Below are 21264 nucleotides of genomic sequence, written 5' to 3'. Positions count from 1 at the left end.
ATCTGCAACCATAGGAATCTATTATTAAAACGTACTAGATATTATTGTCTAGAACGTGCAATTGACTTTAATCACTTATACCCCTTTAATATGCAAATTGCCTCTTCAGAGAGGAAGAGGACTTAAACTGTATAGCGCCACCTCTTGGAAGCAGCCAAATCAGTCATCATACTTTGCACTGACGAGGGGCAATACACCAAAACACTGTGTCTATAAATTGAAATTCTGATTTGGCTTTTATCGTAAGCAATATTACAAGGCTCGTTAAAGGGCTGACAGTGACTTGTAGGATTGCTAGTTCCAACAGGTGGCGCTATAGAGTTCAAGTCCTCTTCTTCTCCAAAGAGGCAATTTGCATATTAAATTTCCCAGAGGAGCATTACCTCCTTACACTGGCATGCCAGAGCCAGTATGTCACTCTCCACAAGGAGAAACGTTACTCCTTATGCCCCTTTAATTCAGTGTATTATGTAGAAAGTCGCCACCCCGTGGCAATATTGGCTGATACTATACAATAAAATTCCTACCTCAGAGCATCTACTAGATTGAGTTTGTTGAAGTTGTGGCATTTCACGAAAGCGTTCAGAACCTGAATATTCAGCGACTCCCTGGAGAGAAAGAACAAAAGAGAAAGGAAAGGAAAAGGAAGGAAATGGGATTGGGCCAAGAGAGGAAAATAACAGCAAAGGGAAGACACAATGGAAAAAAAATAATAAGTTGATGATCCATTCATATTTTACTAGTGCACATTCAAAACAGCTGAATTTATCATTTAGCAGATTCTTTTAGCACCAGGGTGATCTCGCGAAGTCCGATTATGCAATCTATTGGAAGTCTAATGATTTTGTCTTTCATAATGACTGACAAAGACAACGTTGCTATGTACACTGCTCAAAAAAATAAAGGGAACACTGAAATAACACATCCTAGGTCTGAATGAATGAAATATTCTCATTGGATACTTTGTTCTGTACAAAGTTGAATGTGCTGACAATAAAATCACAGAGAAATCATCAATGGAAATCAAATTTATTAACCAATGGAGGCCTGGATTTGGAGTCACCCCCAAAATTAAAGGTGAAAAACACACTACAGGCTGATCCAACTTTGATGTAATGTCCTTAAAACAAGTCAAAATGAGGCTCAGTATTGTGTGTGACCTCCACGTGCCCGTATGACCTCTATACAACACCTGGGCATGCTCCTGATGAGGTTGCGGATGGTCTCCTGTGGGATCTCCTCCCAGACTTGGACTAAAGCATCCGCCAACTCCTGGACAGTCTGTGGTGCAACGTGACGTTGGTGGATGGAGCGAGACATGATGTCCCAGATGAGCTCAATCGGATTCAGGTCTGGGGAACAGGCGGGCCAGTCCATTGCTTCAATGCCTTCATCTTGCAGGAACTGCTGACACACTTCAGCCACCTGAGGTCTGGCATTGTCCTGCATTAGGAGGAACCCAGGGACAATCGAACCAGCATATGGTCTCACAAGGGGTCTGAGGATCTCATCTCGGTACCTAATGGCAGTCAGGCTACCTCTGGAGAGCACATGGAGAGCTGTGCAGCCCTCCAAAGAAATGCCACCCCACACCATTACTGACCCACTTCCAAACCGGTCATGCTGAAGGATGTTGCAGGCAGCAGATCGCTCTCCACAGCGTCTCCAGACTCTGTCACATGTGCTCAGTGTGAACCTGCTTTCATCTGTGAAGAGCACAGGGCGCCAGTGGCGACTTTTCCAATCCTGGTGTGCTGTGGCAAATGCCAAGCATCCTGCACAGTGTTGGGCTGTGAGCACAACCCCCATCTGTGGACGTCGGGCCCTCATACCACCCTCATGGACTCGGTTTCTAACCGATTGTGCAGACACATGCACATTTGTGGCCTGCTGGAGGTCATTTTGCAGGGCTCTGGCAGTGCTCCTCCTGTTCCTCCTTGTACAAAGGCGGAGGTAGCGGTCCTGCTGCTGGGTTGTTGCCCTCCTACGGCCCCCTCCATGTCTCCTGGTGTACTGGCCTGTCTCCTGGTAGCGCCTCCAGCCTCTGGACACTACGCTGACAGACACAGCAAACCTTCTTGCCACAGCTCGCATTGATGTGCCATCCTGGATGAGCTGAACTACCTGAGCAACTTCTGTGGGTTGTAGAGTCCGTTTCATGCTACCACGAGTGTGAAAGAACAACCAACATTCAAAAGTGACCAAAACATCAGCCAGAAAGCATTGGTACTGAGATGTGGTCTGTGGCCCCTACCTGCAGAACCACTCCTTTATTGAGGGTGTCTTGATAATTGCCAATAATTTCCATCTATTGTCTATTCCATTTGCACAACAGCATGTGAAATTGATTGTCAATCAGTGTTGCTTCCTAAGTGGACAGTTTGATTTCACAGAAGTTTGATTCACTTGGAGTTATATTCTGTTGTTTAAGTGTTCCCTTTACTTTTTTGAGTAGTGTAGCATAAGTGCTGTATTTTTTTTGTTCAGAAAATCTGCTTCACACAAGTGTATAAAAAAAGTGTCCAATTTTCATCCAGAAAAAAACAGCCTTTTTCCATCTGTATTGTCATCCGTACACAATCCATTTTTATACCCCAGCAAAGAATATAGTCTACAATACCAAATACTGTTTCCTATGTTAAAGAATTGCAATGTATCTGTAAAAATTGGATGCTATACGATTAATCCATATGGAATTCAATTTTTTTTTGCGCACCCATAGGCGAGTCTCAACCCCAGCAGCATGCACTATTCTATTCCATATTTTGGAGAGACTCGCCCATTCAAGTCTATGGATGAGCAGACAAAATCAGATCCCCTACGGATCATCTGGATATCATCCGATTTTTATGGATACATTGCCATTATTAATATAGGAAATTGGATGCGTAAATACGGATGCTGCAGGAATACCACAATGCTCTTAAAAATGGAAACGGATGGAATACAGATGACAAAACGGATGAAAATCTTCAAAGTTTTCTGGATGAAAATCGAATGATTCTTCATATTGTCATCTAAACCCGGCAGAAAACTCATACCTGAGTCTTTACTGAACTGTGCATTTTTTGGTGGCTTATATAGGGAGCCTGAAAAAAATGCATTTCTGCTTCAAATCTGCACCAAAAACATACCAAAAATGCAATAATCAGAGAATATTTCTACTGCAGAATTTTGTGCGGGCACCTGCGGGAAAAAAAATCGCAGCGAAAAAAAAAAATCAGCGCTTTTGCACTTTGGAATATGCACTTAGTTGTTGTGAAACTATATATTCATTGTCATTTTCATTTCTATATTGCAATTACTGAATGGCTGTGCAGCGAGGATTTTCTTGGAGTCTAGCCCAAACCCGGCATCCATGTTTGCAGCATTGTCCTGAAAGCTCATGCAGTGTCAAGAAAATGACAGACAGGTCAGTAATGGGAGTGGATTAACCGACCGTCACTGTTCCTGCAAATAAACCTATTTGTTCCGCAGCTCGCGGGGCTGCATGGCACAGAGCCGTGCGATAAAGGAGCGGCGATCACTAGTGGCCTGTATGCTTACCGTCACGTGTGCTATCGCTTGTGGTTGTTTTTACTCTTGTAATTCATTATCAAATCTAATGGCAATTAAGAGATAATTAGCAGCGTCGTCATTAGGGAAATGTTCCCAAGGACTGTTTTGTTGCTGCAATATAATCCTGATTAAAATATGATTTATCCAATACTGCACTGTAGGGAAGCTCTACGGATGACAGACTGCTGCTTGTGCGCAGACACAGGGGAAGATGACTGGTTAACACGGAGTAAGCAATAACCATTGATGCTTTTAAAATTTATCATATACTCACCTTTGTCCGAGGTATTCCCCTATGGCAGCCTTGCTGAGTCCTGCCCCATTATATAGGAAGCTTGCAATTTGTTCTGGCTCTTTTTCCACAAACTTCTTAGTAATAAGCAACTGAATTCCCTGGACGACATATATGACAAAAAGTAAAAAAAAAACATTTAATGAAAGATAAGTTTTATAGGGCATATAGTAACAGAACTTGTTAAGTGGAAATTGTGGATTAAGGCCTCATTCATACATCCTATTTTTGCATATGAGAAAAGAAAAAAAGGTGTTTTTTCATCAGTATGCTTGATCCTATTTTTATCCATTTTGGGCGGTGTGTCCATTGGTATTTCATCCGTTTTTTAAGGGAAAAAAATGTCAACTTCCCTTACCCATTGACGTCATTCAGATTTTTCCTCATAGGCTATGGCCCCACTGTCAGTATTTGGTCAGTATTTGTAAACCAAAAGCAGGTGAAGAACAATTAGAGAAAAGGTATAATAGATACAAATCACCAATTGTGCATTTATCACCCACTCCTGGTTTTGGGCTAACAAATACTGAGGAAAAATACTGACCGAATACTGATAGTGGGGCCGTAGCCATACGAGAAAAACGGAGCAATTATTCTGATCAGATTTTGATCAGGGTATGGTCCAAGTGTCATCCATTTTCCTCGTACTTGGAGAAATAAAAAAAAATTCTTCACCTTCTCCATCCTGAAAGTCCATGAAAATCAGACTGTACTTGGATGTCATCCGGTTGCAGTCTGATTTTTTCACGGACCCATTGACTTGCATTGCTGATTTTGATCCGACCCTCAGATCAATATTAGACATGTCTCCATGGGTATGTGAATCACACTATCAGAGGTATGAGCACTATCCGTGAAAAACACCGATCGCATTGGTACGTGAAAATTAGACGTCTGCATGAGCTCTAAAACAGGAAAAAAACAGATTGAACTTGGATGACACAAGGATGAAACCTGTCTTCTGTCCAATTTTTCATGGATCCATTGGTCTGAATGAACACGTTTGATCCATCCGGATCAAAAACCGACATCAACTTGTTCTGTAGACATTTAGTCTGCAAAAAATTAATGACACATGAAACAACGCCATAGACTGTAAGCCCACGTGCACACACTGAGTATTTGGTGAATTTTTTACACCAGTATCTGTAAGCCAAAACCAGGAGTGGAACAATCATAGGAAAAGTATAATAGAAGCAAGTCACCACTTCTGTATTTATCACCCACTCCTGGTTTTGGCTCCCACTCCTGAGAAAAATACTGACAGAACACTAATAGTGGGGTCGTGGCCTTATTCTGATTAAAGTTTTATCAGAGTGTGGTACGAGTGTCATCTACTTTTCTCGTACATGGAGAAATAAAAAAAAAAGTTTCTCCACCTTCTCCATTCTGACAGGCCATGAAAATTGGACCACATTTGGATGTCTTCTGAGTGCGGTCTGATTTTTTTCACGGACCCATTCACTTGCATTGCCGCACCTCGGATCAAAATCGGACATGTGAATGGCGCCATAGACTATCACAGGTACGAGTGCTATCCGTGAAGAACACAAATAGCTCTCGTACATGAAAATTGGACGTCCGAATGAGGCCTTAAGTAGAGTGCCATGAACAGCAATTGCCCAACGAACCCATTTGCTGGCCACCTCTTGTATTTTTGTTGCTACATAATGCTGGCTGTACGTTGCAAGAGCCCACTGTATCTGTCAGCTGCCGAAACAAAACTGTGGGGCATGATAGAGATGATTGGTGGAGGGTGTGGGGCTGGTGAGTATGTGACACTGATTTTATTTGCAGAATAACCAATTGTTTTTAGGCTTATTTTGTTGTTTGATAATGTCTGTTCCTTGTGGCATGTGCTGTGTCCTCATTAATGAATGCATCAGTTTAGGACAGGACTCATTAATCTTCAGAACCTGCAGCGTTATCAGCTACCTGGACATGGTCTACTCCATAAAGGACACCCCATCTTCTCAGTAGTTCTTTAGGCCTTTTTCATATGTCAGTGTGTCCAGTACGTGTGGTGACAGTTTTCACACGTACTGAAGACACTGACACATGTAAATCTATACAAATGAATGGGTCTGCGCACATGTCAGTGTGTTTCCATGTACCGCGTGTCCATGGTCAAAACATGCTGACATTTCAGTTTTTTACACGCTGCACACGCTGCAAAACGTCCCACACACATGCACACTGATGACACACGCATGACACCCGTGTGTCATCAGTGTGACACTTACCGGTGCTTGGGAATCAGCAGTACAGCTGTTGCGCTGAAGGCATCTGTCATCATTATCCCCTGCTGGCGCTGCGATCAGCGCTAGCAAGAGACAATATTGAGAGTAGTATTCACCTCCCGATGTCTCTAAAGCCTGTAAAAATATGAATATAATAAAAAATTCATTATACTCACCTGGCTTGCCCTGACCTGCGCTGAGCTCAGTGAGCGGTGTCTTGTCACTCACTGAGCACAGCATAGTTCAGGGGCCCGCTCGCTGCAGTGAGTCATTCTCCTCTGCCCTCAGCATGTGCGGTCGCCTTAAGCCAGGTGAGTATAAAGATTTTTTTATTTTATTCTTATTTTTACAGGTTTTGGAGACATAAGAAGGTGAATACTACTCTCAACATTGTCCCTTGCTTGCGCTGATCACAGCGCAAGCAGGGGACGACGATGAGTGATTCCTTCAGCACTTGGGAACAGCGCTAACTGTACCGTTGATTCCCAGGCGCCGGTACGTGTGATCCTGATGCGGCACACAGGCGGCACACGGTTGCCACACATATGCTACACAGGTACACACGGACACGGATATCTCCGGTACTGGTTTTTCCAGTACTGGAAATATCTGGGCATGTGAAAGAGCACTTAGTCAGGATGCTGCCATAGAAGGGTGGGCGATCATACAAAAAATAGTGGATTCAGACATCTTTGTTTGGAGGCTTTTAAGCCAATAAAATAGCCCCTTTTATTCTAATATGCTCTTTGGTTTGGATGACCTTACTATAATCACTCTGTGACTGCAGACTTGTGAATTCTTACCGAGCGCACAGTGTGCGCTGTCACGATTTGCCGGTGCTGGTGCCGGGAGTGGGCGGTCATGTGACCGCAAGTATGCAATCTGAATACTTCCGGCCACACTACAACTAGACGTGTCCAGCCCCTCTGAATTCACTTGAATTGAAGGAGGCCACACATGTTTAGTCGGCATGTGACTGCATGTATGCAAAACACAAACTTGCGGTGACACACCCGTCAGCTCTCACCACCGGAACCGGAGAATCCTGACAGCGCACACACTGAACTCCAAGCCTGGACAACCCTTTCAAAAACAGTCCGTAATTTCTCATGTACAAAAATACCTGTTTGTCTGAATGTGGCCTAATGCACATTTGCTTATTTCTAGATGTTCATACTTTGTAATGAGCACGAGAGCAGTGATAGTAATGAGGGTTATGAACAATGAATTATCTCTGTTACTTTTTCTGAATTCAAGTATATTCAAATCTAATTTTCATTTTAAGAGTCTGACACCTCAATACATAAATAAAATAGATATCGAGCCCAGACTTTTATGATGGGTCACCACATCCTTCCTTAGTGCTACCAGCTTCGCATTGCTTGTAAATTACAATGGGCTCCCCCTGCTTGTAAGCTGACTGCAGCTTCTGCACCCCCAGTAACTACACCCCTGCCCCTGGTCCATAATGTTATTATATGTACCACATACGTTCACAAGTCATTGAATTATTAATCATTTTTCTGTACTTTTAGGCTCACCTTCTCTGGATCCATGTTAAATTTCCTGCTTGCACTGAGCAATTCATTGTCCCTTTGTTCTTTTCGACTATGAGAAAACAGATTAAACTTTGACTTAAATCTCTGATCAGCAGCGCAACATGTTTATGCGCAACGTAAGTGGTAAATTCTACTCACCTTAGCTGCAGGCGCTCAAAATCATCTATTTCAGCCACAATTTCTGTTATCTCATTTTGCAAGTTCTGCTCTCAATGATTAAGAAAAAGGAAGACAAAGCAGAGGGTGTCAAAATGATAGCTGACATGAATTCTTGATGTGGTAAAGTGTATAGTAAGGCTATGTGCCCACGATGCAGAAATGAAGCAGAAAATTTCCACTTCATTTCTGCATTTCCTTGCCCGGAAAAACGCATGCGGAATTTGACGCGCGTTTTTCGAGCGTTTTGCACATGCGGAATTGCTTTGCGTTTTCTAATGCATTGTAGATGGCAATTCCGCATGCCTAAGCGCACAAATAATGGACATGCAGCGGAATTTTCCACACATCAAAAACGCTACGGAAAATTCAGTAGCATGGGCTTTGAAATTGCGGAATTTCATTGGGGACCATGCGAAAAAGATTACCAAGCGTTTCCCAAGCGTTTACGCTGCAAAAAATCCGCAGCATAAACGCTTGAAAAACGCATCGTGGGCACGGACCCTAACAGACAAGGGAAAAAATTAAAGAAACAATGAAGTCTCTAAAGAGGCATGTGACATATATGCCATAATGATGTGATGTCACAAATCACCAGTAGATTCATTACCTATAGAAATGAATGAAGGCAGCCATGTATTTGTAGCCAACTCTCCAACTGCCAGGGTCAAAGGCGAGCAAATAGCCTGCGCAACAGATGTAGCTTCGGTCCAGATGGGAGGGGGCCATCACAACTATAATAGGGTCGTGAACTGTATACCACATAATGTGTATTGCATTGGAATGTAAACAGAAGATTTCAGTGTGGGATAAATGGAGGCGGGACTTAGCTGCACTAGTGGGCAGGGCTTACTGGTGCTAGTGGGTGGAGCTTTGTAACTTCTGAATTGAGTCTCTGCTCGTGTGCAGTGTTTGATGTGCACATTGTAATTTTATGATGTCTCTGATTTGTGTGCTGTGCTTATGTGCCATGTATAATGTTTGTGCTGTGCTCGTGGGACATGTGTGATGTGAGCACTGTGTTTTTGTGATGTGTCTGATGTGCTTGTGTGACTTGTCTGACTTGTGCACAGTGCTTGTGTGTGTGCGCTGCGCTTGTGCGTCATGTCTGACTTGTGCACTGTGCTTATGTGACATGTCTGATGTGTGTGCTGCGCTTGTGTGATGCGTGCTCTGTGCTTGTGTGACATGTCTGATGTGCGCGTTGCACATTTATGACATGTCTGATGTGTGCGCTTTGCTTGTACACTGTGCTCCAACTTATTATGCAAATAATATTTTCTCAGATTTTCCCAAATTACCTATATGAATTGCAGTCATTGTAATTTTCCAGTCAAATAACTATTAGAGTACAATTGAAAGGTTTTTGTACAAACTGCCTATGATAACAGTATATTTTTAAAAAAATAAAAAACTCAAACTGCACTCAAAATGCATGTTCGAAATTATTATGCACAGCAGAGTTTTCAACCTTTTCATTTTAATAAAGAACAAAAAAATGGTCATTTTTGAAATTATAAGCATTAGCAGGTTATTACAAACTGAAATCAAACAGTTTTCAACTCAAAACTTTATTCTAGGTGATGATACATTTGCACATAGGACCCCTTGTTCGAAAGGAGCTTCTGAACTCTCTCGTCCATTGAGTTTGTCAGGTTTTGGATGGTTTCTGCTTTAATTGTTTTGCATGAGGATAGAATACCCTCCCAGAGCTGTTGCTTAGATGTGAACTGCCTCCCGCCATCATAGACACTCCTTTTGATGATGCTCCAGAGGTTCTCAATGGGGTTGAGGTCAGGGGAGCATGGGTGCCACACCATAAGTTTGTCCCCTTTTATGCCCATAGCAGCCAGAGATGCAGATGTGTTATGTGCAGCATTAGACGGGGCATTATCATGCATGAAATGATCTCGATGGTCCAGATGGATGGAGTGGAGGATGGCTAGTTGATGGACACCCCATGCAAACACGGCTACGGCGCTAACAAGGAGGAGGTGAAGTAATGTTTTGGGCTGGAATCATGGGGAGAGAGATTGTCGGCCCTTTTAGGATCCCTGAAGGGGTAAAGATGAACTCCATAATGTATGTTGAGTTTCTCAAACAGCACTTCCTGCCATGGTTCAAGAAGAAGAACCGTGTATTCCGCAGCAAGATCATTTTCATGCATGATAATGCCCCGTCTCATGCTGCACATAACACATCTGCATCTCTGGCTGCTATGGGCATAAAAAGGGGACAAACTTATGGTGTGGTACCCATGCTCCCCTGACCTCAACCCCATTGAGAACCTCTGGAGCATCATCAAAAGGAGTGTCTATGATGGCGGGAGGCAGTTCACATCTAAGCAACAGCTCTGGGAGGGTATTCTGTCCTCATGCAAAACAATTAAAGCAGAAACCATCCAAAACCTGACAAATTCAATGGACGAGAGAGTTCAGAAGCTCCTTTCGAACAAGGGGTCCTATGTGCAAATGTAACATCACCTAGAATAAAATTTTGAGTTGAAAACTGTTTGATTTCAGTTTGTAATAACCTGCTAATGCTTATAATTTCAAAAATGACCATTTTTTTGTTCTTTATTAAAATGAAAAGGTTGAAAACTCTGCTGTGCATAATAATTTGGAACATGCATTTTGAGTGCAGTTTGAGTGTTTTATTTTTTTTTAAATATACTGTTATCATAGGCAGTTTGTACAAAAACCTTTCAATTGTACTCTAAGGCTGTGTGCCCACGTAGTGTTTTTCAAGCGTTTATGCTGCGGAATTTCCGCAGCGGAAACGCTTGTGAAACGCTAGGTAATCCGCACCCCATGGTCCCCAAGGGGATTCCGCATGTTCTATGCACATGCTGCGGATTTTTCCGCAGCGTTTATGCTACGTACAAAAATCCGCAGCATGTCATTTCATTGAGACGCATAGAAACCGCGACTGTACATTTGTACAAGCGGCTTCTATGCGTCTCTATGTGCGGATGGTACCCAGTTCTGGAGGAGAGGAGACTCTCCTCCAGACCTGGGTACCATTGTACCTGTAAAAAAAGAATAAAATAACAAATAAAATTTATACTCACCTGTCCGGCGTCTTCTCTCTGAATGCCAGCAGCGCTGAAGGACCTTCGGTGACGTCACAGTCATGTGACCGCAGGCCCTTCACCGCTTTGTCTCGCGATATGCCGGCAGCCGGGAACCAGACAGGAACGAGCGCTGCAGCCACGCCGGGCATCGGGGGTGAGTATAGCTTTATTTGTTTTCATTTTTACGGTTCACACTGTATAAATCCATGCTGTTTGCATGGATTTATACAGTGTGACCTAGTTGTCAAGCACTTTCCAAGTGATGCTATCGCCTGGAAAGCGCTTGTCAATCTGCATGTGGAAACGCATGTGAACCCGCATGTGGATCCGCATGTATTCTGCAGGAAAAACGCATGCACAATCTGCATGCGTTTTTTTCTGCCAGGGAGATGCAGAAATGCTGCAGAAATTTTCTGCTTCATTTCTGCATCGTGGGCACATAGCCTTATGCTGTGGAATTTCCGCAGTGGAAACGCTTGTAAAACGCTTGGTAACCCGCACCCCATGGTCCCCAATGGGATTCCGCAAGTTCTATGCACATGTTGCGGATTTTTCCGCAGCGTTTATGCTGCGTTCAAAAATCCGCAGCATGTCATTAAGGCTATGTGCCCACGTTGCATTTATGAAGCAGAAAATTTCTGCTTCATTTCTGCAAGTCCTCTCCCGGAAAAACGCATGCGGAATTCCGCACGCGTTTATCGCGCATTTTTCGCGCGTTTATCACGCGTTTTCCACATGCGGAATTGCCTTGCGTTTTTTATGCATTGGACAAAGGCAATTACGCTTTCGGAAACGCAAAATTAAATGACATGCTGCGGATTTTTGAACGCAGCATAAATGCTGCGGAAAAATCCGCAACATGTGCATAGAACTTGCGGAATCCCATTGGGGACCATGGGGTGCGGGTTACCAAGCGTTTTACAAGCGTTTCCGCTGCGGAAATCCGCATCAAAAACGCTTGAAAAACGCTACGTGGGCACACAGCCTTAATTTTGCGTTTCCGCAAGCGGAATTGCCTTTGTCCAATGCATAAAAAACGCAAGGCAATTCCACATGTGGAAAACGCGTGATAAACGCGCGAAAAATGCGCGATAAACGCGTGCGGAATTCCGCATGCGTTTTTCCGGGAGAGGACTTGCAGAAATGAAGCAGAAATTTTCTGCTTCATAAATGCAACGTGGGTACATAGCCTAATAGTTATTTGACTGGAAAATTACAATGACTGCAATTCATATAGGTAATTTGGGAAAATCTGAGAAAATATTATTTGCATAATAATTTGGAACACAGTGTATGCCATGTCTGATGTGTACAATGTACTTATGTGAAGTGTGTGGTGTAGTTATGTGATGTGTGTGTAGTACTTATGTGAGACGTGCCTTGGACTTATTGCACTGTGATTTTCTAATGTGTGCACAACATACTTTTGTTTTATGAAATGTGTTTCTTAAAGGGATTTTCTATTTTCGATTTTTTTATGCCTGAACGTTTTAAGGAAAAATAATCAAATCAGAGTTTAATAACTACCAGTGCTGCCTCTCCAATACTACTCTGGTCTTTATTTACAGACAGCTGTGGGGATATTAAAACTAGAGCACATGATCACTTCAGCCAATCAGTGAGTTCAGCAGTCATGCCAAAGTAGATGGCACAAGCTGCTGAGCCTAGTGATTGGCTGCAGCGGTCATATGTGCTCTAGTTGCGATGTAACCACCTGTGACGCATGTAAACAAAGACCAGTACAGCAGCGGAAATACATCACTGGACTCAGAATGCATGTCTGGTTTTATTATATTTTGCCTAGTGCAAGCCTATAAATCTGACATACAACCATACGTGTACTATTTGGTGTCTCTGTTGTACCTGAGTTAAAAAAAATGTCACTGCAAATTGACTACTATCAATTAGAGTAAAAAGCCGGGGGCGTAACAATCGTGGTCACAAATGGTGCGACCGCGATTGGACCCGTGTGGGAGGAGGCCCGCTGACGCAGCACTTAGTTCAGCTGGATGTGCCTTCAAGGATGCACATTCAGCTGAAATGCATTGCGTCGCCGGCCAATCTGAGGCCGGCAGCTGACATTGGCGTGCAAGTCACTGGCTGTGCATGGAGGTGACATCATGCACTGCCCATCGTCAGCACGCTAATGTCAGGTGCTGGCTACAGAAGAGGACATCGTGCAGTGTTAAAGTGGCGGTAAGGTGAGTAGAATCGTTTCTTTTTATGCTTTAAAGAATAGAGGAAGAACGGAGGACATATACTAGGATGGTGGTCAGATATACTACAATGGGAGGCATATATACCAGAATGGGCGATATATATATATATACCAGGATAGGCCCAGGATAGATGACATATATACCAGGATGGGGGACATATATACCAGAATGGGGGGGAATGTATACCAGGATAGGGGACATGTATACCAAGATGGGCCCTTGACTGGAGACTTATATACCTGAATGGGCCCAGGATGTAGAACATATATACTAGAATGGGCCCAGGATAGGGGACATATATACCAGGATGGGGAACATATATACCAGAATGGGCCCAGGATGGGGGACATGTATACCAAGATGGGGGATGTGACTACCAGGATGAGATGGGGGACATATATTCCAGGATGGGCCCAGGACAAGGAACATGTATACCAGGATGGGTGACATATATACCAGGAAGAGGCCAAGGATGGGCGACATATATACCAGGATGGGGAACATATATACTATAATGGGGGACATATATTCCAGGATGGGGAACATATATACTATAATGGGGGACATGTATACCAGGATGGGGAACATATATACTATAATGGGGGACATATATACCAGGAAGGGGCCCATGATGGGGGAGATATATACCAGGATGGGGGATATTACTACATAATGGGGGAGGGGGAGAAAAACGTGTGGGCCCATCAGACTCTAGTTATGCCACTGGTAAAAAGACAACCATGAAATATGAGCTTTTATGGAATTGCACTGCATATAGAAAAATAAATGAAAACTAACAATATAATGGTTAAAATAATGAAAACAGGAATGGGATAAGATAGCACAGGATGGATTTAGAAAGGGACCAACATACTGTAATTTGCTCCAGTAGCTCATCTTTGGTTGGTGATGTGATCTTTGTCTCCTTTGTTTGAACCATTGTGTTTCCTTTTGAAAGAAAACATACAGTGCATTTAGAAATATTTTATATTTTCTACAGGAAGACATACAATTATTTGTGCAGTTTGCAAATATCTACAGAAATTAGCTAAAGATCGGCAAACCTTCTAATATGGAACTGTGTTTCACTTATTTAAAGCAAAAGGGGGTACAACATAGATCCCTTCATTCCTTCTGTGTTACAAATCAGTTCTGTGATCTGATAAAATAAAAAAGAAAATCTACATTTTGAACTTGTGATTTTGGTGATTTCTTTTTGTTTCTTATTCATATACAGGGTGGGCCATTTATATGGATACACCTAAATTAAATGGGAATGGTTGGTGATATCAACTTCCTGTTTGTGGCACATTAGTCCTCATGGATCTTCGGTGCTTGACCAACGTCGGGTGTCTTCCAAGTCTGAGGGAAAGATGGCTGGGCTCCGGCTCTTGACCAGCATCGTCTGGACTCTGGGTCTTGATTGGTGCAGGTCTGGGATTCGGGCCTAGACCTGTCACTCCATCTGTAGCATCTCCTCCTGAGCACGTCTGGACCGCTCTCTCCTTTGGCGCCAAAACCATCTCCGGTTTCGTGCACAGACTCTTTATATTGAGGAACTCCGTCATCAATGGCACCTGACTAGGAGTTGCATTCAAACTCGCCCCCCTGCAACTCTTACTCTTCCGGTTAGTTCCGCATAGTCCCTTCTGAAAGGTAGGTAGCAGCCTTCTCGCACCAATGATACACAGCATCTGTTTTTTCAGGAGTATTGTCACCTCCTCTTAAATATACACAGCAGCTATCAGTCACATGTGCTAGAAGCAATAAAGTATAATGCCAGATGCACTTTAACGGCCCATTCACACTGCCCAATTGTGGCCGTTCAACACATCCATGTGCATAGAACAATCTTCAGTCTGGATGTTCTGAGTAAAAGGTCTTGTTTTTTTACAAGAATGTTTTTGTAACCCTACTTATAAACTATCTTACTGACAAAAGAGCGTTTGACTAATTTGTTGGGTGATTGCCAACCTCTTTAGATAGTTTGGGAATGAGAGTACCTAAAAAGGTTAGTTCTCAATTATAAACAAGCGTAAAATGGCCCTTACGGAGTTTTTCCACTAAATACATTTATTTCCCCAACTGGTGACACTAAAGTCCTAAGACCCACATTTCCTCTCAAACCCTTGACAAAGGTTAAAACGACAATTATAATTAAAACAACTTTTTAAAGAAATGCGTCATGAAGAAGCACGTTGTTATCTCTAGTGCTGGCCATAAGAGGGAAAGTCATGACTAGTGATTTTCATAGTCAGTAAGGGTTCTATGACCTTCAATGGATGGGGTCTAGATCACCCTCAGTCCATCCTCATTCATAAATGTATTAAAATCCAAGTTAAATGACTACAAGGGGATAAGAAGTGACCTGTTAAACTTCAGATTTGCTGAAGCTGTGAACTCCATCCTTTTCCGCTCACAGTTTCACTGATTAACTGAATTTCGTGTTCGGAATATGGTGTTCCCCTACCCTACACTTTTTATTGTGCCTATCATTTACTGATAACAGCAAGTAAATATTGGGCAGCAGGACTAAACAGTACTTATGGCAGGAAACAATATAAGTATATGGTCACAAATTAGCTGTAAAGTGTGCCTGGAGAGGAGTCTGACTTACAACTTACAACGTATGACAGCAAGCATTGCAGCTATCAATAGCCTTACGCGTGTACAGCCGGGAGGTTACAACCCAAGCATTGTGCAGCAAGAAGTCTACGGCCCCAGCTTTGTGCAATTATGGAGCTACAGCTTGAGCAGTGTGCAATTATGGAGCTACAGTCCCAGCAGTGTGCAATTAGGGAGATACAGCCCCAACAGGGAGCGACCATGGAGCTACAGTCACAGCAGTGTGCAACAATGGAGCTACAGCCCTAGCAGTGTGCAATTATGGAGCTACTGCCCCAACAGCGAGCGACCGTAGAGCTACAGCCCCAGCAGTAGGTAAAAATGGAGCTACAGTTCCAGCAGTGTGCAACCAGGAAGATATAGCCCCAGCAGTGTGCAACCAGGGAGATACAGCCCCAGCAGTGTGCAACCAGGGAGATACAGCCCCAGCATTATGCAATGAAGGAGATACAGCCCAGCCCCAGTAGTGTGCAATCAGGGAGATACAGCCCCAGCAGTGTGCAACCAGGGAGATAGAGCCCCAGCATTATGCAATGAAGGAGATACAGCCCAGCCCCAGCAGTGTGCAATCAGGGAGATACAGCCAAAACAGGAAGTAACTATGGAGCTACAGTCCCAGCATTGTGCAATTATGGAGCTACAGCCCCAACAGTGTGCAACCAAGGAGCTACATCCCCAATGGGGAGTGACCATGGAGTTACAGCCCCAGCAGTGTGCAACCAGGAAGATTCGATCCCAGCAGCGTGTAATGAAGGAGATACACAACCCAGCAGTGTGCAATTATGGAGCTATAGCCCTAGCAGTGTGTAACCAGGGAGATTCAGTCCCAGCAGTGTGCAACCAGGGAGTTGCAGCTTTGGCAGTGTTCAACCTGAGAGCTACAGGCCGGCAGTGCACAACCAATAAGCTAAAGCCCCATCAGTGGGTAACCAGAGAACTACAGACAGTCAATTTGCAATTCGAAAGCTAGGGCACTGGAGATGTGCAACCAGGGAGGCAAAGCCTGGACAGGGAGCTACAGCCCAGCAGTGCATAACCAGGGAGTTATAAGTAGTAGCTTCTTGACCCATAAAAGCTATATATACCACCAGTCTATTAAAGGGCAGGAACAGAAGGTGAAGTCAGGCGTCCAACTTGCAGTGTTAAACAACCACTGATTGGCAACATGTTTGCTGATCGTCGGTCATTTAATAGGCTGTTTAGGCAGACATCTGATATGTGCTCAGAATAATCAGTAATAGATCATTCTGTTTCATAGACTATCATTGTTCTCAACAGCACATGCTCTGTTTACAAAAGATGATGTGCTGCCAAGATCGTTGATTTGAAGCAAGCCTAAAAAATCAAACATTAAATGAGCAACATGTTCAAACTGCACAATTATCAGGAAACGATAATCGTTCAGTGTGAATAAGAGTATGCCATTTTGCTAAATTTGCATCGGAGCAAATTACAAAACAATCCACATTTTGACAAATGAAAATATTTGTAAAATGAGAGTAGAATTTAATTCCACTCGAATTTATTCGCTTATCTCTAATATTTATGTGTATGGTCTATTCATTGCTAGATACTAGCATATACTTGTGTATATGGTTTCTTTGCTGTTGGTATATACAGTACAATACAGTATGTGTATGTTTTTTACATTTCTTTGTTCTTTGTATGTACATATATATACTGTATATGGTTTCATCATGCTGATATACTGTATACAGTATTTGTGTATGGTTCATTCATTGTTGAATTCTTTTTTGGAAGTAAAAACAGAGATGGCCATTTTAATTTTTGATTCAGGCAGCAGAAAATCTAGAATCAGCCCTGGTCCCGTCAGTGTGCAACTCATTAGCTACAGCCTCATCATTGTTCAACCAGCGAGCTAAAGCCCAGCAGTATACAAGCAATGCGCAACAGTCCCATCAGTGTTAAACCAATGAACTACAGCCTGGCATTGTGCAACCTAGAAGCTGCAGGCCTGGCAGTGTGCAATCAGTTAGCTAAAGTCCTTGCAGTGAGCAACTAGGGAGCTACAGTCCTGGCAATGAGCAACCAGTGACCTACAGTCCTGGCAGTGTGCAACCATGGAGCTACAGAACTTTTTGACGCGCCCCCAGGGCTGTGGGGTACTCGGCCTATGGATGCTGGTGGGGGATATGTCACAGTGGCTGGCCCGGTCCGTGGCCCAGGGCGGTCAACCAAAAAGGGGATTGTAACTTGGATAGAAAATAAAAAAATAAAGTAAATAGTTTGTGACTCCACCTGTGGTACCTGGCAAGGTTTACCAGCACTGCTGCAGAACTCCGGGGGGTGATGGGATGGCAGCTGACGTGTTTCTGCTCCCCACAGGTGGAGCGGGCCCCCGGGGCAGTGTGGAGCTTAGTGGGTGGTGATGCTGGGACTCGTAATGCAGACGGGATGGCGCAGCAGGAGTAACTGACAGAGACAGGGGATTCGCTTCAATACCTTTACTGGTGCGGATGTCAGGTACGGTCCAGGGTACTCAGTAGGATGGGTGCACTTCAGGACTTCTCCCCAGTGAGCGGGTATAAGGCCTCCTGGTCCGTGTCTGCTTCTCTGTATGCTCCTGGCCAGCCTGCAACTGGGCCTAGCTCATGTGTCGTGCTGTTCCTTCACCTGTCGCTTGGTAGTAGGACCTTCTGCTGGCAACCACTATCCCTGGTAACGCTGGGGCCTTCGTGGTTCCTGGTCCTGTGATGGACATGTTTCTCTTACTATGGTGCCGGACCTATTGACCGAATACCAGGGATCATGGACCAGTGTACATATATTAAAATACTTGAAGAAGTCATGTTGCCTTACACTGAAGAGGATATGCCCTTGAAATGGGTGCTTCAACAAGACAACGACCATAAACACACCAGCAAACATGCAAAATTTTGGTTCCAGTCAAACAAAATTGAGGTTATGCAGTGGCCAGCCCAATCCCCGGACCTTAATCCAATAGAACACTTGTGGGTTGACATCAAAAATGCCATTTCTGAGGAAAAGCCAACAAATGGCACAAAGTTGTGGGATGTAGTCAAAGCATCCTGGGCTGGAATAACAGGTGACAGGTGCCAGAAGTTGGTTGACTCTATGCAACATAGATGTGAAGCAGTTCTAAAAACTGTGGTTATACAGCTAAATATTAGGTTAGTGATTCACAGGAATGCTAAATCATCAAACAAAGAGGACATATTGTGAGTTTGTAAAGACAAATGCAGACACTGCTATTATTTAGAATAGCCCAATGTTAATTTTTTGTTATTTTCTGTAAAGTAGTTAAAATTATATACATTTCTCTTCATGTTTTAAATTAGAAAACAGTGTGCAATGTTCCCAATGCATGGAAATAAAAACTAGTATAAAGATTTTGTGCTTAACCACTTTACAGCCTGGGGCGTATTATTACGCACCAGGCTGTCATCCCCTGTTCAGCGTGGGCTCCGGCGCTGAGCCCACACTGAACCGGGCACATGTGAGCTGATTCTTACAGCTGACATGTGCCCGCAACAGCCGCGTGTGGAATCGCGATCCACCCGCAGCTGTTAACATGTTAAATGCCGCTGTCAATCTCTGACAGCAGCATTTAACATCGCCGCTCCGGAAGCGCATCAGTTACCCCGCCCATGGGTGACCCTGTCACGTGATCGCGGGTCACTGATGGGTGGGCATGGCAACCCTGGGTCTGCAGCAGACCCCAGTAGTTGTCATATACTGATCGCTATGAGCGCCACCTAGTGGTCAGCGCTCATAGCACAGGAGCATTTCTGCTACATAGAGGTGATCTGCTCATCACCTCTATGTAGCAGAGGCGATCAGACAAGTGCTGCTTCTAGTCTCCTAGGAAGACTATAGAAGCATGCAAAAAGTGAAAAAAAAATGTTTTTAAAAATATTGAAAAAATTAAAAAAATATAAAAGTTTAAATCACCCCGCTTTCGCCCCATTCAAAATAAAATAATTAAAAAGAAAACCACATACACATATTTGGTATCGCCGCATTCAGAATCGCCCGATCTATCAATATAAAAAAAGAATTAATCCGATCGGTAAACGGCGTAACGAGAAAAAAATTCTAAACGCCAGAATTGCGTTTTTTGGTCACTGCAACATTGCAATAAAATGCAATAACGGGCGATAAAAACATCGGATCTACCCCAAAATGGTATCAATAAAAACTTCAGCTCGGCATGCAAAAAATAAGCCCTCACCCAGCCCCAGATCCCGAAAAATGGAGACGCTACGGGTCTTGGAAAATGGCGCCATTTTTTTTTTTTAGCAAACTTTGAAATTTTTTTTCCTATACATGTTTGGTATCTACAAACTCGTAATGACCTGGAGAATAAGAATGGCAGGTCAGTTTTAGCATTCCGTGAACGTGGTAAAAAAAATTAAAAAAAAACATCTGTGGTATTGCACTTATTTTGCAATTTCACCGCACTTGGAATTTTTTTCCCGTTTTCCCGTACACGATATGGTAAAACTAGTAATGGCGTTTAAAAGTACAACTCGTCCTGCAAAACATAAGCCCTCACATGGCCATATTGACCAAAAAATAAAAAAGCTATGGCTCTGGGAACAAGGGGAGCAAAAAACAAAAATGCAAAAATGGAAAATCCCAGGGTCCTTAAGGGGTTAACTCATGTTTTTGAACACATTGCTACTGTTTTGTACACTACTGTATGCGGGCAGACTGACGGCTGTATAAATCGGATGGCGATCGGAACGCAGTGCACAGACTTTCCAGCGGCTCTCCTGACCCGAGCGTGACAGCTGAATAGAAATATATGAAGCTGTTATGCTCGGGCGGGAGAACCGCCGACCAGTCTGTGCACTACGTTCTCATTGCCATCCGATTTATACAGCAATCTGACTGCGCCCTTTCCATCTGTAAGAAGCAGTTCTAACCTCCACCGACAAGATCTAGACTTGGCCTAAAGTTCCCTATGAGCAAAAAACCTGCAGATGCAATAGCTTCAATTTAATTTACACTATCCCAAAACTGCACGCTTTCCTGCAAGAGGAAATTTTCACTTCCAAATGTTACTGCTGTTGACAGCAGATTTCAAAACCTTGATTAGTTCCAACAGACGCTATTATAAAAGGTATCTAAAGTAGAAATTCACTTGCCTGCGTGATGCAGTTGTGGCACCCCAGGGGTCTGGTTTCCACAGTAACAAGCAATGTTATGTCTGAGAGCAGGTGGGAGGTCTCTTGGCCAGGGATCCTGTGCATGCCACACCTCCTGCCCAGTCTTGGGAGGGGAAGACCTTCCCCTATATAAACCCGGGGCTGAAGCAGGGTTAGTCAGTCAAGGAGAGTAGAGACAAGAAACAGTCACAGGAAGAAACAGCAGAAGCTCAGTGGGAGCAATACTACTACAAGTCAGGGGCTGGCAGCTGCAGAGCTCGCCCTGACTGAGAAGCTTTCTTACCGGACCCGGCGTCCGAGGCTGTGGGGACTAATCCTTACCCAGCAGCAGAAACCGACCGGCAGGGGATTGCAGGTCCTCTGGCCCAGAAACCCGAAGGCACGGTCAC

The 21264-nt window shown here is 43.7% G+C and overlaps 1 protein-coding gene across 2 annotated transcripts in view; it reads right to left on the bottom strand.

Moving 5' to 3' along the window:
- Nucleotides 1–21264, bottom strand: part of CYTH4 (cytohesin 4) — a 67709-nt gene that overhangs the window by 30637 nt on the left and 15808 nt on the right. Inside the window, exons 2-6 of one of the 2 annotated variants that reach the window (XM_073644390.1) lie at nt 13972–14045; nt 7788–7852; nt 7632–7698; nt 3833–3951; nt 528–608 (exon numbers count right to left, since the gene is read on the bottom strand). In XM_073644390.1, the coding sequence (XP_073500491.1) occupies nt 528–608; nt 3833–3951; nt 7632–7698; nt 7788–7852; nt 13972–14045 (406 nt within the window). Of the gene's footprint in view, nt 1–527; nt 609–3832; nt 3952–7631; nt 7699–7787; nt 7858–13971; nt 14046–21264 lie in introns of both variants that reach the window. The other variant, XM_073644391.1, reaches the window with a different exon arrangement.

Source organism: Phyllobates terribilis, unplaced genomic scaffold (genome assembly GCF_046119375.1).
Source record: "Phyllobates terribilis strain yellow unplaced genomic scaffold, ASM4611937v1 Scaffold_8__6_contigs__length_399053987, whole genome shotgun sequence".
In the NCBI taxonomy this organism is placed as follows: domain Eukaryota; kingdom Metazoa; phylum Chordata; class Amphibia; order Anura; family Dendrobatidae; genus Phyllobates; species Phyllobates terribilis.
The sequence above is the reverse complement of the archived record's forward strand: the minus strand, read 5'-3'. Positions and strand labels throughout refer to the sequence as shown.